General features: G+C 37.5%; 1 protein-coding gene across 1 annotated transcript in view; it reads right to left on the bottom strand.

The window, feature by feature from the left end:
* HAPLN1 (hyaluronan and proteoglycan link protein 1) overlaps positions 1–3,755 on the bottom strand; it is a gene marked incomplete at both ends in the record, with an annotated part of 28,424 nt that extends 24,669 nt beyond the window's left edge. Inside the window, one exon of the mRNA XM_084233802.1 lies at positions 3,656–3,755. Within this exon, the coding sequence (XP_084089928.1) occupies positions 3,656–3,755 (100 nt within the window). The remainder of the gene's footprint in view (positions 1–3,655) is intronic.
* Positions 3,756–19,337: the final 15,582 nt, after the last annotated feature.

Here is a 19,337-nt window from a genome sequence, read left to right as displayed (position 1 = left end):
TTAGAACTAAGACAACGAGATAGTTCTATTAACAAAAGAGTTTGAAAAAGATGAGCTATTCCCACCAATAGTTGTGCTTCCTTTTCTATTAATATATCTGTTTTTCATTGTGGTTAAAATGACAGTAACTATTATCTTCTCCTGGGAGCTAATGTGTCAGGCTCTTTTCCATGTATTATCTCATTTAATTCTCACAAAGGCCTGTGGAATAATCAGTGATTAGTACAGTCTTACAGAATAGGTAACTAACTAGAAGAAAGTAATTGTCTATCATATAAAATCAGAAGTCACGTTAGGGGAAAACCTTGAACGAGTCATCAGAAGATCTGTGTACGATCCATCACCAGAGGCTTGCCAACTTGGATAAAGTTAAGCAAGTTTTGTATTAATTATAACCTTGGGGCCACCCTGGTGGCGCAAGGGTTTAAGATGCATCACTATGAAGCTATCCACAGCCACTGCAGCACGAGTTCAATCCCTGGCCAGGGAGGTGACCCACATGGCACAGCAGACCTCTCCTGTCTCGCCTGCTGCTCCACTCAGCACTTTATTTCAGCGAATCTGCCTGTTCTGTTCCTCACTCAGTCTCTGGTGAATCCTCTCACCCCTGCATCTCTGGTGCATGCCAGCTCTTGTATGCATAAATAAATAAATCTTAAAAAAAAAAGTTTTCTCATGTCTATGCAAATTTTTTTAAAAGTTGTACCATGAAAAAATTATATTAATCATCTCTAAATGTACTGGCAATTGAAAATCTACACAAAGAGTTTTTGGAACTGAACCAAATGTTTTAAAATTTGTACTTTTGTTTGATTTGGTTCTCCAGATAAAATTCTTCCTAATGGCCTGAAGTTTCAAAGGATTTAGAAGTTGTTTGACTAGGCACATCAAGAAATGAGGGAAACAATCCAGTAATTGAGAGTGTTAATGGAGATGGAATTAACAGCAGCTATCTCTTCTGGTGGAGAGCATTTGAGGAAATTACTATCCCTTAAACACTGAGGCAGTGCATAATATATTAGCTAACACTTTACTGCACATTTTAGCAAACTCAGTGGACAAGTGAAATTTGCTTTCTCGTGTCATCAAATGAATTTTTTAAAAAATGAAGTGGAATGAATTAGTACATGTGCAACATTATCAAAGTCTCTTTCTTCTTGGTAATGTGGGAGAATTTCCTTTTTCACCACTAGAAAAAATGTTCTTCAGAAGAAATACTTTGCACAGAGCTCCACACTTGCCTTTTTTTTTTTTTTTCTGGTCATCTAATTTTTTAAGACAGATTAAATTGTTTTGATTTTGTATCCTATAGAAACTTCTACACCAAAATTAAGAGGAACCTTCAGAAAAATAATTAAGCAACGCGTGCGTGAGACTCAAGAACATATTTTCAAAGTGTTAAGCTCCTTTATTAAGGTAGACAAGGAACAATTGAGAATGATTTGCACTATACCCTTGATTTATTGAGGCCTGGAGAACTAAGAGAACAAAAATAGAAATTTAATAAAAATTGGAAAGTGTTTTGCAGCCATATGAATTTTCAACAATTTTCTGTCACTGAGGAGATCATCCTGCTTATCTGTACAATATAAGAATTCAAGAGGTAAATTACTAATTTCATCATCTGACTGCAAATTTAAAAAAAATATGAGAATTTTAGTTCTATTAGATTCCCTCTGGACCATGTTTAAAAAATAATTAAAAAATTAATATAAGGAAAGAATCCAGTATTTCAATTAATGAAGGTTATCCTTGTTAATGATTGTCTACTATGCCATATGACTTATTTTTGCTTTGTAAAAAAATAACTGAAATTATGGTAAGCCACTTGACAGTGGTTTCTCTGATGGACTGAAGCTATAAAATGTTCAATCTGAATTTATAAAGTTAAAGGAAAAATTATTTGATATAATGTAACAAGAATTAGGTACTTGGAGCAATTTTAACATATGAATAATAAATTGCTGACCTTGTACATAAATCATCATGATCCCATTACAACATTAACTTCCATAAGCAAAATGGAGTCTGGTAGTTTTATTACTTGAAAGTTCTTAGTAACTTTCTAAGAATGTGAATTTATAATTAAAATGAGATGGATTATCAAGGCATTAAAAATGAATAGTGTATGCAAATAATTTGGATAACTGTCCTACTTTGCCTCAAAAATTCCTTTGCATTAATTTCAAAGGGTATTGATAATGGAAAATCAGGAGCATAAGTTTTACATGCTAAGAAAACTTGAATCTTACTTATAGATTCCCCAGGAAAAATCTGTAAAATTTCAGTCCACTTTTAAAATAATATTTTCTTATGCTAGGTGTAATTTAGTGATTTGTACATATTTAATTATGTTTGTACATATTTAATTATATTCCAGTTATTTATCTAATAATAACTTAAAATCATAGCTAAAATTTGTTTCACATTGGATTTAAAAATTTAAAAATGTTGTTAATAATGGCTAGGTATTACTATTTGGGCTGAATTGAATTCTGTGAGTAGATGTTATTCCTTATCGGATCTCTATGTATAATATCTCAATAGTCTTTGGGAACCAGCTTTGATTCTGCTATATACATTAAAGGAAACTGCTGAGTCAGCAGCTTGCATATTAAAATGTATGATTATATAATTCTTATTCATGATCAAGCAGTGAAAAACATACAGCTGTTAGAAACAAAGAGAACAGAAAAAGATGTCTCAAATAGTCATTGTCAATTTCAGAATTCTGTGTGTGTGGTCCTAATGCATACAGGAAAATACTTCTAGTCAGACTTACAGTATCACTTGACCTTCACAAGTCACACTTTTCAATAGTGGATGCAGTTTTCTGAGACTACACTTTTGACCTTGAAGATATAAGTTGGTGTTTTATGTCTCTTCATAAACTTCTTATGCCTCTCATTCCCAAACTGAGTTCATCTATATTAATGTTATCATATGTTCAAACTGTTAAATTCTGCAGTTCTCATTTTAATTATTCAGCATCCAAGGGCAAAGAGAAATTGCAGCTCCTTTAGACTATTTTTTTCTTACTGCATAAGTCTCTTAGCTTTCTTAATGCAGGATGTCCCTCATCTGAAGCTGGGACAGGAAATAGCTGCAGTGTGCTGCAGCCTCAAATCTTGCTACAGCTCTCAGGTTTAGGACACAGCTGAACTGAACAGAAAGATACAGGGACAATGTCTTAGTCTGTGGGAACTAAAGCTTTACGGAAGGAGATTATAGTATGGTGAGTTACTTTTTCTGAAACTTGTCTGCCTTTCATTTTCTCATTATTATTAATGATCACTCTGACAGAATAACCTTACAGAGTAAGTTTTACTTCCTACTTCTTCCCCCTTTTCCTTGCACGTAAATAAACTTTATGCCCCCCAGTTTACTTACAAGATAGTAGCTGTACTAAAAAACCTTGAATCACAAATCCCTGCAATTGGACATCCTTAAGTCATTTCACTTTAATTGTCCCCAATTCTTCACTCTACTGTAATGCAATAGCATTCAAAAGCCATGGAGCTTATTCACCAATTAGCAGAAAGGGAAAAAAAAGGCAATGCATCAGAACTAAAATCAAGACACACTAAACAAGCATCTCAACTGTAAGTAACTTGAAATTAATTTGACTTTCATAAGAGCACCTGGGTTTTCTTACCTTGGATGTGAATAACTCTGTCATGATCTAGAGTATAGTTGTCTGAATGATGATCAGCCCAGCAGATTGAAATCAGCACCAGAAGAAGTAAACTCTTCATCTTTAAAGCGAAAGGATCTTCTTCACTGTAAGAGCATCACATAGAAAGAGGCTTGTAAGATTTGGAAGCTTTTAGAGTGTTGCACTGCACAACTTATTACTGCCTTATCATCATAGAATGGGTCTGTAAGAATATTTAACCCAATCTGTTCAGAAAGTTACTGTAGCTGCCTTCGGAGCTGAAGACTGCAGCTTTGAACAATTACAGTTTCCCTTATGTAGCCAGAGTTCACATAGTATTTAACTCTATCTTTGCAGAATGGTAAATCTAGAAATTGAAAACAGTGTAGTTTTGATGTAGAGAGTTACAGCAAGTTACAAAGTGATGTGGCAAGAATGCAGAATAGACCTAAATTTTTTTAAACCTCTGAATTTGAAGTATAAGTTAATATAACAATACTTTGATATATTTATGTTTGAATATTTATCACTCAGTCTAACTTGGAACTGAATCTTAGACCAAGGCAAATAAAGAATATTTGTATGAAACTTGACATCGTCATTCATTTTAGGTGGTTTCCTAAGGAGGTTAAATTTGCTTGTTCTAAAATAGAAAAGAGGACAAAAAAATGCCTGATTAAGTAGAAGCAGCATAGTTGTCACAGATTTACTTACCATCTTAAACACTGCTTGGTTCTATGGTGAAGAGTTGAAAATTATGGACAAACTAGGTTAGAGTTGTGCGGGCTACCACTGCAGTCCTCCTGATTGATTTTTCATTCATTTCTCCCTAAAATGCTGATGCAACAACTTCAGAGTGCCAGGTAGGGTCTCTGCAGTCAGCACAGGCACGGCTGCAGAGAATGTCCCTGCCAGCCTCGCAGGGTAATTAGGCAAATGAAGAGCCAAAATAGGCAGGGAGGCTCGGCTCAGGTCCTACGTGAAAGGCAGAGCCATCACTTGACTGTCCTCTAGCACCACGCTGATATGCTAAAAGCAGACATAATACCCCCAAACTTTGTCATTGGAAGGACCAAAAACTGACTCCAAGTGATACCAACCTTCTGCCCTTTGCAGTATTTGCCAGGCAAGAATTGCAGTGTAGCTCCTCTGTTTTAATGTGGAAGCAGAGGCAGATATTAACAAGGGCTTCTCTCATGCACACAGCAGCCTTAACAGTACATGGCTATTTTTAAAACTGAAATTGCACAGTACTGGCTTCTCACACTAATTTGCTTTTTCCAGGAAAGACTGACTCCCTGGAATACTTATTAAAGAGCTCAGAGTCCGTTCCTGGAGGTCCTTGTAGGCCAGTACTATTCACAGACTCCCCAAGTCTCTCCTGGGACAGACACACCTCTGCATGTCTCCTCTAAAAATTGTCATAGCTTTGATACTGATGGCTTCAGTCTTTCATATTTTCTTTAACCTTTTACTTTTTCTTCATTATGTCACAGAAAGATGGTAGACAAGCAAATTGAGAGACTTACTTTTCTAGGCAACTAATAGTGTCACCTTTAAAATTCTACCTGATTACCAATCTTACTTTCAGAAGTTCACTTGCTTGTGTCTCTAAGGATTTTTTTTGGAAATGTTTAATTTTTTTTGAAACTTCTGACTTTTATCCATAGGAATACTATCAACAAGTATTACATATTTTCAGCCCAGAAATACATTTTGGGTAAACAAATACAATAAAGATGATATTTTAGAATTTGGAATATAATTTGGACAATTATCCAAACAAACATAAAACCATGGACAAACCAACAAAGAGGTGTCAGGCACTTGCTAGCTGTCACAGGAATGGCTGAGGGAGGAATGTGGGAGAGTGTGAGGACAGCATACAATTTTGTCTATTAAAGAAAGGGGAAATTCTGGACCTCCCTGGTGGCTCAGGGGTTAGCTCAGCACTATTACTGCTATGACCTGAGTTCAATCCCCAGCCAGAGAGCTGATTCACATGATGCAGCAGACCTCTGCTATCTTGCCCGCTGCTCCTCTCAGCAGTGTATTTTAGTCGATCTGCCTGTTCTGCTCCCTACTCTGTCTTTGGTGAATTCTCTCACCCCCCACATCTCTGGCCTGCACCCTAGATCTTGTGTGCATAAATAAATAAAAATAAATCTTTTTTTAAGAAAAGGAGACCTTCTTTGTAAGAGTTCAAGATGATCAGAGATTTCGCTACATTAATTTTCATGTGTGTGGTCATCTACAGTATAATTTTTTTTAAGATTTATTTATTTATGCATAAGAGCTGGGGTACAGGCCAGAGATGCAGGGGGTGAGAGGACTAACCAGAGACAGAGTGGGGAACAGAACAGGCAGACTGACTGAAATACACTGCTGAGGGGAGCAGTGGGCAAGACAGGAGAGGTCTGCTGCGCCATGTGGGTTGCTCCCTGGCTGGCCAGGGATGGAACTCATATTGCAGAGGCTCGTATTGCTTCATAGTGTGGTGCTTAACCCCTTGTGCCATCAGGGAGGCCCTACAGTACAATTTATAAGGAATTGTATATACACACACACACACTCACACACACACTTAGGGTTGTGCATTCTACCACTGCAGCCTCTCTCATTTTTATACCTTTACCTAAAATATATTGCATGAAAATGTATCTCTTTTAATTCCATATCATAATATTAAATACTTTACCATTAAGGGTTCATACCATTGAGTTAACTTTGGTGACACAGCCTTCAGCAAGCTGCAAGTACAACATGAAGTACATGGACCAAGGTCCTTAAAGACCAGTGCTGCCAGTGGCTGAGCTCTGGTCCTCAGGGGAGAAAGATGCTTTCATATAGCAGATGGTCATGTGCGTGTATAAATGTAGGCTCCTGCCTATTTGCATTGTGGGCTGACATCTGACTATCCAGTTGTTAGGTAAAAGGTTTTATTTTTGACAGGAGTAAAATTTAGGAAATTTGGGAGACTTCACAGAGGCAGCAACTGCCAGCCTTGAGTTAATACTCATAGTTCACCCGCAGGTCACATGTAGTGGGGCTCTTTTGATTGCCCACCTCGCCCTGCTGCCATGATGTTTCAACCAGGTTTCAGATGAGTCAAATTGCAAGGTTTGTGTTCATGCTGAAAGACATATAATAAGACTGAAATTTTATCCTTCTGCTTTGGTGATAATTGAACCATTATAATGGAAGCAAGGTACTCTAGACAAAGCAAAAGTCAAATAGTTAGATAGAAATAAAAATATACCAATGCTAACCTATCACCACCAAAGTGGCCAGTTGTTATTCTTTAAACACTCACTATGTTAAAATCATTGTACTAGGGAAACAAGAACAAAGGGAAGACACACATGCTATTCTCTGTGCCTTGAGATCTAATGCCACTTATTTCTTGAGCTACGGTGACATGCTAGGCACTGTCCTTGAGGCTTCACCCATTTATTTGTTCTTTCCCAGAACATCTCAATTGAAATATGGACTACACACATTTTACACTTCTGGAAATGGAATCTTAAAAGTGGGATAGCCACCCCCCCCGCCCCCATGTAAGGAAAGAGATGGTGCTCTAACCACAGAGTCTGCAATCTCTACTTACTTTTATTGGTGCCCTAGGAATTCAATCAGCTTTCTAAGACAGTTCTCACAACTCTCAAGCCTTCACAGACGCTGAAATGCCTCTCTCACTTGGCGGTGGGTATCAGTACAGCCTTGTTCGCACAGGAAATGTGTGACTTCAAATTCTGAGTACTTTCTTATTCCTCACTGCATGCACAGTACCTGACACTGATCTGAGTGCCTTGAGAGAGGCTGAACAGGGAGTTAGCACAGAGTTTGCAGGCCTCTTCTTTGCCCCACCTCCACACACTACCAGTTACTCTCGAAACATGGTTTTGCACATTCCAGAGCAAGGTAACCCAAACCCTAATCATTAGACCCTTTATCTCACTCCCTGTCTAGGCAACATTATTGTAAAACTCTCCCATGTTGCTTGACCAAGAGGAATGTTATGGACACGTGGTCTTGCTAGACAAAACTGCTGAGAACCTGTTCAGAATCCCATTTGTGAGCCTCTGCCCCTCAAATCAAGTATATATAGATGTGTACCAGCAGCTTCAACACGCAAGGCACAACTCTCTCTAGAATCTGCCTGCACTCCTTTATTATTATTTTTTTTCCTTACACTCTTTTTCAAGTGTGTACCATCACTTGTAATAAAAGCCTCACTTCTAACTCACCTATTCTGACTCTCACAAGCATTCTTTTCTACACTGAAGACAAGAACCTCCAGGAGCCCCCCAGCTCTCCAGCTCCATCAAGAGGATGACTAAATGGAAGACTGCATTTGGGAGAAACCATTACAAAGACTAAAAGAGCTAAGATAAAGCGGAATCTAACACTGTTTCAAGTTTCACATAAGTTATTTTATAGAAGATGGTGATAAGTTTCTTTTTCCTTCCATTCCTGGGCATAATGATATAAACCAGGATTCAATTTAACACTTGAAATTTCATTTAAAAATACAAAGGATATTAGAAATTGGATGAGCAAAGACACCACAGCAGCTCATTTGACAGAACTATTTCAAAACAGACTGAATCTTCTCTTCCTTGTTATCTTTTAAGTATGATGGGGTTATAAGTAGAAGAGGGTCCATGATGAGTATTTCCTAAAAGTTGATTAGTGCTTCAATAAAGTAAAACAAAGTTAAATAAAATAAGGACTGTGAAAGTATGCTTTTTCACTAGGTTATATTAATTCAATTTTTTTTTGGGAAATAGCTCTTAACTTCTTGCTATTAGAATGGCCTTTACTTCATGGAATGGCATCTTTTTAGACTATTCATATTGTAGATTTACTTAACTACAACAAAATTTTTTTAATGGCCACCTGATCCTGACTCCTCAATAGTTTTCTGTTGTTGGTTCACTATTTTCTGTTTTGAATCTACAGGTATATGAAATTCAGAAATCAGTTAAATGACTACTAACACATTTGAATTGTCCAATGTGTAGAGGTACAAATGGACAAAGTCCTAGGATTACTACACACAATGGGGGCAGAAGACAAAATCACTTGGAATACATCCAAAGCTCATGAAAGATGCTATATTTGGGGGAAAAAAATCTTTGTTCAATTATATAATGACAACTTCCCTAAGGGAGTATTCTGTGTCAAAGCTGTGTGAACAGAGCTGTCCTCTTGCATTGGTCTAGGAGAGCACATGCTGCTGGAGAAATTAACAGGCCCCGAAAGAGGTGCAACCAGAGACAGCATGGGGACCTTCTAACCTGGTCATGGTCATTCTGCTGCTTCCTTGCCCTTCCAGTGACCCTTTAGCAAACAAAGTCCTAGACCAGAAGGTTCTACTTCTGGTCATGTAACTATTATATCAGGTCTCAATGTCACATACAAAATAGTAATATAGCAATAATCTCCCCAGGGTGAGCAGTATTTTTCAAAAAGGATTAAAAACTATACAAATTATTGTTAATTGAGTTGGCATGGTCCACCTCAAACCCAAACAATTTTACAGATACATGTAAGAAAAAGAGCAAACTAAAGATATCTCCATCTCAGATGCAAATAGGTTCTAAGAGTTCACTATTTGGGATGAGTGCTGGAGTGAAAGCTATGTGTGGGGTCTGAACAACGGAAAACAGCACCTGGGAATTTGTTGGAAAAACAAATTCTCAGCATCCTACAAGCCCCGCCCCCATCTCGTGACCCTGACTCAGACTCCAATTTGAGAATCACTGGTCTCAGCCATTAAGATTACTAGGTGTTCTTCATTCTATGGTTATGCTCCAAAGAATCCACAGATGCCTAGAAAAAAATGCAAATGCCTGTGTTTATCTTTCCTCTCTTCCCATTTTCCTTTTTTCATCTTACATTGAACATGTATTTTTTTAATAAAAAGTGTGACTTAAAAACTCTGTACAGGAATACACACATTTTTCTCTTATCTTACAAACTCTTTGTGATGTTGTTATGTTTATACAAATTTTCAAGGCAAAAAACTATGTAATTCAATTTGGAAAGATTCCCATTCAAAAATGGCTAATCATCTAAAATATATATTTGGTACTAAAAAAGGATTATTTGCCAGAATTTAGTTTTTTGTTTAGAATGGGATGACTGTCATTTTACCGAAGCAGTTTCATAAACTTCCTGAGACTGTCTCTGGACCTTTGACAATTATACCATGTCTACATCAGCCTTGACCCCTTAATCCTTCTCCACGGTCAACTTGGTTTCCCTGACTGGCTCATTGCAAAAGGAGGAAAGTGGCTAGAAATAGGGTAAAAAGTAGGAAAATGGTATAAAGGGAATATGAAGAACAGAATGAAAAGATGAAGAAAAGGCCACTAAAAATAACAAGAGCAGTAAAAAAGAAGCAAAGGAATAATAAAAGGGATATTTGACATACTATCTTGAAGTTTAAAGAAATGAAAATGCCACATGAAATGAATGCCGTGTTGCAGTTTCCAGAACCAAGAATGTCTTAAGAGGACTTCTCAAAGAACAAGATTTGTTATTTAGCTCAAGAGTCATCTTTTCTGGCAATGGTGGAAGGGATCTGTGGATTTCCCAGTTGTTTATTTGAGTGATATATATCCAATATATATATGAACACATATTTCAATATAATACTTACTTGACTCATCAATGCTTGTGATTATTACTAACTTACCCTAAATTGCTTAGGACTAGAGGAAATCATTTAGAAGTAACCACTTAGTGATAGCTTTTTCGCTGTGACTGTTTCCACTGTTTAGCTGTGGTTTCTATCCACAATTAAAAGTCTCATAAATCTCAGCAAGTCTGCTAGGGTCCTGTGACTCTCAGAATAAACTGCATTTGAAAATTTGAGTGATTTCTTTTCTTCGTTCTCTTCTGCAGATTCAAATCAACCTATTTCCTTTCCATTTCCCCTTTAATTTTTCATTATCATGCTCTTACTTTTCATTGGCACTTCTATTTCTCCATCCGTTCTTACTCTGCTTTTTCTCTTTTCTATTTCACTGTATTTATTTCTTTATTGTTGCATCTTTGACACGATGACGTATTTTTTCACCAAACCAGGCCATAGGGTTAACAGGAGAATTATTTTTAACTATATAGAAATTGGGGATAACAGAAAGGGTTAACAGGAGAATTATTTTTAATTATATAGAAATTGGGGATAACAGAAAGATAGGAATATATGGTAGGAGTGTAATGGAAGAAGGCAGATTGAGTTTCTTTTCATCTGCCTCTTTCTAGTTGTATGATCCTGAGAAGTCATTCAACTACTTCTCCGTATCAAGTTTTTCATCTGTCAATTAGAATACTTGCACGTCAAATGTCAAAGACTTTTAAGCTGTTAATCTTATTTAACCACTCTTTACTAGAGTTATTAGGCCCATACTGCATTTTGAGATGGTACTTTTCAGCGAGTAAATTCATGGGCTATTAAAGAGGTGGTAGAAATAATGTTTGTTTAAGTAGCAATTCAATTCACTTATTGCTTTTGGCTACTTATTCTTCCTTCCTCGGCTCTCTCTTTGAAAATATTGATAATAATGTGGGACAAACTTAGAAATCTTTCACTGAATCAAAGTACATCTGCTCAGGCTGTTCATTTGCCATCTGAAACTGCTTTAGATAATTCCTGAAACAAGAGTTACATTTGAGAAAACCAGCTTTTATGAAAGGGTTCTGCAGCCATTTTGTTGGTTTCTAAAATAAATATAAAAGGCGTATATGAATAAAAACATAAATTATATTTGGTGTTTATAGTGCTGAATTCAACAAGCCTTTATTGAATTCCTGGGGGTTAAGGGGAGCAGTGCATTATATATTAATAAGTGCAGGGACTTATTGAGACTTTTTTCATTTCTGAGTAACCAACAATCTGACATTGCTGAAAAAATAAATGAATGAAGAACATATAGAAAGAATTTGGTACTCCTATGTTATAAATTATATGGAGCCTAAACTTAAAGTAATACTTAAAATTTGTGAATGTTTCATTCAACATTTCTTTCCATGAAATGCCTTCAGTGGAAATTGTGTTCTCTAATCCAGTGCACATTGAGGTGGGGATGGAATTTAAAGTTATAATAAATATATTTCTATGTTTATATTATATCTTATTTGGGTAATTTCTCCAGGATGTAAAGGGTAGGTTATGACTCCCTAATCTTGTGTTATGGTCTCCTTAGCCAGGAATCTCTTCATCTTGGCTAAAACCAGTGGAGGGGTAGTTTTCAAAACCCAACAAATGACTGGAAGAACACAATATAAATTGTTATCTTGTCAAAAATGGAGTTTCTTGTCATTGTGTATTCTTAGGGTCTTTGCATGTGTTGCCACATGACAGGGATGGTGTGTGTACACAGAAACATCAGTTCATTCTGAGATTATGTGCTTTTCCCTAAGCAGTTCATTTACAGTCAGTAAGACTCTCTTTCCAGGTCATATGGAGATAATTCCAGACTTGCTTTTAATATTTTCCAATATTCTAGTTCTAACTCTAGCCAATAATTCACAACCTTTTGGGAAAAGGTGGTATGTTAGATGGACAAGGAGATTCCTGGTCTCAAAGCCCTAGAGTGTGGCAGAATTTACTCTGGTAGTTTTGGGGTGTTTCTGGGAGTTCTGTCTATCAGAGGGGTTCTCACTAGCTACTCAAAAGTTTTTCATTTACAAGATATTGTGAAGTCTTCATGTCTTCCAAAAACAACAGTCTCTTTTTTAATCAGACAGTTGTTGACAGAGGAGGATAATAACATTAATATATTAAGCAATAAATTTGGATGGTAATGATGATATTAAAAGAAAATAAAGTTATCTTCCCCTCTGTTTATCTTTGGGAAAATTGTTCTATTTTTGATGCCCTGAAAATTATAATTTTGCCATAAGACATTAAAAGTTAGATGATAACTAATATGAATGTTATTTGTTTATGCTACTAAAAATACACCATAGAAAGCAGAAGAAAACATTCATTTTTATCATAACACCAAGAAAATTATCAAAAATCAAATCACCTCATAAACAACTCTTAAAAGATGATTAAATGTGTCACAGTAGAAATTAGCAATGCTGCCACTTTTCAGGCTAACTCATAATTTCTTTACACATTTGTATTCTAAATGCTGCCAGGTGTATTGACATTCTAATAAGCATCAAATTTTGAAATAAGAAGTCTGAATAATAGAGGTAATTTTTACTAATTTTTTTTTCCTGGTCTAGAATAATTTCCTCAAAAACCAAACAAACAAGAGAAGATTGTACTTGTGTTTACATTGTTCTGGAAAAAAATTCTCTAAAGAGTAAATAAGCATTCTCTAGGAGTATGCTTGGTAGGTATACTTGTACAGGAAAGACATCATTTTATAGACACATTCTTCCTTGATTCCATGACCAAAAAAATCTCACTAGCATCAATAACTAAGCACTGTATTGAATAACTAAAAGCTAGACTCCGAAACATTCTTTCTCAATGTATAAAATCAAGTGACTTACAGTCATTATTAGCAATAGTAAATGATTTTGAACACTGACAAGGAGTTTGGTACTATGATTTATACAAAGGTAGACTTATTTCTGACTGAACTGAATTTCAAATAGAACTTCAACATAGGCAACTTAAAGAAAGTAGAAATTACCTTCTTAGCAACTATGTATAACAGTTTTTTTCCCTGAAACATTACAAAAGAATATTCTAGCAAGTAGTAACAGTTTAGAAATCTCTTATTATTTTCTAAATAAAACAAATTCAAAAACAGACAAGAGCAAATCAAACAAGTTTCCATTTTTATTACTTTTATGTCATTTTAAAATCATAGACTATAACTTTCCTGTTTATATTTTAATGTGCAAATATGAATAAAATAAGACTGATTTTAAATATAAATTACATAAAAACAAGTTTAGGACTAGCTTATATACATACAACTAAATGACTGCTCTTAGTTACAGGCTTTATAATGTGGGAACAAAAGTTTTTAAATGAAAATATTTGAGAGTATGGTTTATATGGATAGAAATATCACTTTCAAACAAATTGCTTCCAAGAGTATTTCTAAATGAGCTAACAAAACATTATTTTAAGATTTCATTTCATTTAAAATTCTAGCATTTCTTATAAAGTTCAAAATTTCAACAGCTGTCAGTTAAACATATTAGATCCATATATCAACACTGGATAGAAAAATACAATTGTAAATCATCTACAAAATAGCTTTGGTGGCAACAGTAACAAGTTTTCTACATAATGCAAAATCCAACCCTGCATCCCACATGTAATTTTAAAATAGTCAATAAACAACAAGAATCAGGCAACTCACATATATTTTAAACGATGATCAGATTCTGAGAAGGTGTAGACTGATTTTTAAATATATATACCAATTCTGACTTTTTACTACATGCAAGGAATAGGTTTAGAATTAATTTACTGAGGTATCTGACTGTGCTAAGTCATGGTAAAAACAAAATAAATCTATTAAAATAGTGAGTGATCTTTAGCAGCAGAACTTCCCTTCTCTCCTCTCAGCTTGATGCAGTTCCCACCTCTTTTGGCTGTCACTTTTAAGATATCTTCCAAGCTTTGAAGCAGGTTTACTATTGGTCCACATTCTACGTCAAAACATGATCTCATCAGAATTCAGTTCATTGGCTTCTAGTAACAAAGCCTGTTGCAGCCAAAAAAACATTCTACACAGCATAAAAATGGAGAATAGAATATTCTCCAATTAGCATGGCAAATATTGACAACTAAATTCACTAAATTAAGTTTCCAAATTGGTTTACTGAAGCAAAATACATCCTAAGATTCGTCTTAATAGATTCTTAAGTTATGGAGATCTTTGAATGTGTGTTTTAGACTTTTAAAATGAAATCATTCTCATTTACATCTTCTTTAGCTAAGGGATTTGTTTATTCTAAAAAGAAATGCATTTAAACAACTTACTTTATAGATACTGAAGCTTAGTCAATTAGAATGAAATATTCTATACTTCAAAAAATGTTTCTATATAACTGGTAACTTTCTTTTACAAAGAACAATGGCACTTCAGACTTTTTTAAGTATTAGGCCTGCCATCAATTTAAAGCTAAATAATCATCCTTCACTATAATATACAAAAAATATGAGCAGTACTAACCCAACAAATGGCAAGACTAGGTACACCTAAATCTCAAAGATATTTTATGCCCTAAATACCATAAAATGACCACATCTTCCCCTCCTGAAGGACTTTCCCTTTCAACCTGAATCCATGTTACTACCTTTAGAATTACCAGAGTGCCAACTACTCAAGATCTTTTCATTTCAAACTTGACCATGGTTTTATAGAATATTATGGGTAGTCTCAAGTTTTTGATCACAAGAGCAGTTTAAAGGTTACAGAATTCCTGAGTGGGTACTGACAAAATTAAGAGGAAGAGAGAAATATAAAAATGAAGTTTCATAGAGACTTCCATACATTTCAGAGAAAGTAGGCATTCTATGAACAATTGTGTAAGATACTCAAATGCTTATCAATGGCAGCTGAGGGTAATTTGTGTACCAATGACCTTTGAGTAACCTCTTATATCACTTAGCTTTAGCAAGTACAAAGATATATTTATATCTAAGTGATAGAATGTAATCCTGAGAATACCTGGAAAAACAAGTGGCATGGTAAATTTTCATGACTCCTCAAAAAAGGCACTGCTATCCAAAAACTGTAGAAAAACCTCATACACACAGCTGTCTGTCATCACCCTCATATGCTGATAATAACTGCACACTTGAAAGTCATTTTTATACACAAAACTACAAATACTGAGAGAACCTGTAAAGATATTGATACCGGAATTGTAGGTTTTCAGGCCTAGTCTCCCAGCCAGGAATGGATCCCAAGCTACAGGGGCAGTGCTGAGTCCCAGCCACTAGACCACCATGGGTTGGTTTCTCATGAAGCCGCAGCAGGAACTTTGCAGACACTCAGGCAAGCAAATGAGAAGAGGTAGATTTGTTTAGAGAAAGAAAAAGTTTATTGAGGAGAAAAGGAACAGAAATAAAGTGGGACTCCCAGGCCATGAAACCAGGCTAGGTAGGGGCAAGGAAGCCAAAGTGTATTCTTGTCTCAGGGAATATATACCTTCTTTACCTAATTATTCTAAGGCTCCACTAGCCTCTTTGTGATTGGTTAGTTCTCCCAGTGGTGTCACTCACTGCCTAAATGTCTCTGTACCCAGAACTAAGTCTTTGTGTCCCAACCTGTAAGTTAAGTGATTTTCAGGCTTTTCTGCCCTCCCACCATTAGGATTAATAATGGATCCTTGCGGTCCTGAATGCATGCCTGATGGTGGACACCTCAAGTAGGTGTGGGCATGCGTAAGTAGGTACACCTGGGTTAAGAGACTGGGCTTTTAAGGGCAGCATCACGGGGATGCCAGAAGAAGCAGAGAGAACAAGAGCGAAAGAAAGACTGAATGAGAAGCAGACTGCCAGCAAATGCCAGAGAGCCCAGAAGGAGTGAAGACTTGCTGGGGGATGGGAGGCCTGCCAGCCTCCTTCCACCCCTGCCTGCTGTGTACCCAGTAAAATCCAAATAAAAGCCTAAAAAGCCCCCAGGACTCCAGGACTCTCCAGGACTCCTTTACTCTGTCTGCTCGGATCATAGAGATCCTGCCCTGTGGCCATCCCACCATTACACAGCCCTTATCTTTTTTTCTTCATTGCCCTCTATTTGGAAAGTCTTGTTGACCCTAAGGTCATAAAGTAAGTCCCTAATATCATAAGTCCTGGGGTGTTTGATTAGTCCCCTTTGGAATTTGTTGCCCTTATCTCTGGAGCCTTCCTTAACTCTCCTGAAGTCCCTGCACTGTCCTTGAGGCTGCCTAATTATCCTTAACTTGCCCTAGGATTCAATATTAATGTAATAGAAAATGGAATATTAGTGACTGATTCTGAGACTGATTTGTGAAAAAGTGTATTTTTGTTGGGAATATTTTAAAAGGCTAAAGGCCCTAGGGGGCCTCCCTGGTGGCACAAGGGGTTAAGACACAACCTATGAAGCTGTCCACAGCGACTGCAGCACAAGTTCAATCCCTGGCAAGGGAGCTACCCACATGGTGCAGCAGACCTCTCCTGCCTCACCCGCTGCTCCCCTCAGCAGTGTATTTCAGTCAATCTGCCTGTTCTGTTCCCCACTCTGTCTCTGGTGAATCCTCTCACCCCCCACATCTCTGGCCTGTACCCCAGCTCTTGTATGCATTAAAAAAAAAAAAAAAGGCCCTAGGGCTGAGAAACAAGCTGCAAGGAAAAGAAAAGAGAAAAAGGAGGAGGAGGAAGAACAGGAAGCGGATGATGATTTGGGGGCAGAGGGAGAAAATTGGGGAAAGAAGGAAGAAGGGGAGGAGGAGCCAGGGAGGGGGAACGGATAGTAGGAGGAGAAGGGATAGAAGGAAGTAAAGCGGGACAGGAAGGAAGTGGAAAAGAAGGGGAGGGAGAAGAGGAAAAAATGGAACAGTTGGGGAGAGGGGGGTAGTGTGGCTTGGTGATAGAGGATACCTGAAAATGGCACAACCAGCACATCCCCTGGAAGTGGGAGAAATAAATTAAAGACAGAGGGCCTCCCCGGTGGCGCAGCGGTTGAGCGCTGGGTTGCGAAAGCTGCCTGCAGCCGCTGCAGCGCCGGTTCGATCCCCGGCTGCTCCCCGGCCACCGGAGGAGGGTCCCACATGGTGCGCAGACCTCTCCTGCCGCCCGCTGCTCCCCTCAGCAGTGTACTTCGGTCCTTCTGCCTGCTCTGCTCCCCGCTCTGGCTCTGGTGAATTCTCTCGCCCTCCGGTGCTTCTGACTGTACCCAGTGCTTGTATAAATAAATAAAAATAAATCTTAAAAAAAAAAATAAAGACAGATACTTCAACAGAGGGGGAATAGAGCAGCAGATAAGCTAAATGAAGTATCGAGCAGATCTACAGAGGGACACACAGCCTTATGTAATTCAGGGACTCCTAGATGATGTGCTGTGCCATACAAATTCATAATTCAAGTAATTATCTGTTGCATACCACTTTCTGCCTAGCAAGTAGAAACAAACTCAGCTGCAGCTTCCAAAGCAGAGAGGCCATGGAACAACAGAACAGAGCAGGAGGTAAGAGGTGTGTTCAAGAAATATTTTAAAAGGCAATGCTTCACTTGTAATCAGGGAAATGCAAATCAAAACTACAATGAAATATCATCTTACACCAGTGAGAATGGCACATATTAAAAAAACTAGCAGGCCTCCCCTGGTGGTGCAGCAGTTGAGCGCTGGGCTGTGAAGCTGCCTGCAGCCTCTGCAGCACTGGTTTAATACCTGGCTGCTGGCGAGGGTCCCACATGGCAGGACAGACCTCTCCTGCTGCGCCCCCTGCTCCCCTCAGCATTGTGATTTGTCACTCTGCCTGTTTTGTTCCCCACTCTGGTTCTGGTGAATTTTCTCACCCTCCCGTGCTTCTGACTGTACCCAGAGCTTGTATAAATAAATAATCTTTAAAAAAACAAAAAACAAAAAACAAAAAAAAACTAGCAACAACAAATGTTGGTGAGGATTTGGAGAAAAAGGAACTCTCCTGCACTGCTGGTGGGAGTGCAAACTTGTCCAACCATATGGAGAGCTGTGGTTCCTCAATCTGCTAAAGATGGAACTTCCATATGATCTAGCAATTCTACTCCTAGATATTTACCCAAAGGACATAGAAACATTAATTCAAAGGGGCACCTGCAACCCTATGTTTATAGCAACACTATTTACAATAGCTAAGCTGTGGAAACAACCTAAATGCCCCAAAATAGATGACTGGATCAAGAAGATGTGGTACATATACACAATGGAATATCACTCAGCAATCAAAAAAGAGAAACTCATGCAATTTGCAGCAACAAGGATAGAGCTGGAAGGGATCATGCTCAGCGAAATAAACTAGAAAGAAAAAGAAAAATACCAGATGGTCTCACTCATAGCAGGAATTTAGAAAACCTAAATAAGGGACCAGGAAAAAGACTAATTATAATAAAGTAAAAATCAAAATCAACAAGCAACTATAAACCAGAGACACAGTATGGGGGGAGGGGGAGGAGGGAGTAGGATTAAAACAGGGAGGGGGGAATTGTATGGGGACTATAACCAAGATGAAAATGCATACAATGTGCAAAAATGAAAAATAATGTAAAAATGTATAAAATTAAAAAAAAAACTTAAAAAAGGAACTATTGGAGAAAGATGGGCTCTTCAGCATACAATGGAAATGGTACCCTGAGGCCATCCAGTGCAACAGCCCAGCTGGTACCTAACCCAGCCTGAGAGAGAACAGGAGTGTAACACAAAGAAGATTGCTTAGCCAGATTGAAAGACAAAGAAATGAGAGGAGGGCAAGAGATAATAGTAATTGCTAGAAAGGCATATGCACGGGGGAATGAGCTACAGGGACTTGGGCTGTTCATTTTACTGCACAGAGTTCTGCGTGACTGGAGAGTAAGATAATCAGAATTAAGTGACTGGAGACAAGGCTGGACAAGCAGTAGGGCCAGGCACGAGAAAGTCTGTATGTCACTGTAGGGGCAGGCAGGGACACAGTGCAGGTTTTCTATGATCCAGCAGACCGGGTAAAGAAGTCAGAGTCCTCAGTGGTTTTTGCAGGTCTTTTA

This window comes from Talpa europaea, assembly GCF_964194135.1.
Source record: "Talpa europaea genome assembly, chromosome: 5".
Classification (NCBI taxonomy): Eukaryota; Metazoa; Chordata; class Mammalia; order Eulipotyphla; family Talpidae; genus Talpa; species Talpa europaea.
The sequence above is the reverse complement of the archived record's forward strand: the minus strand, read 5'-3'. Positions and strand labels throughout refer to the sequence as shown.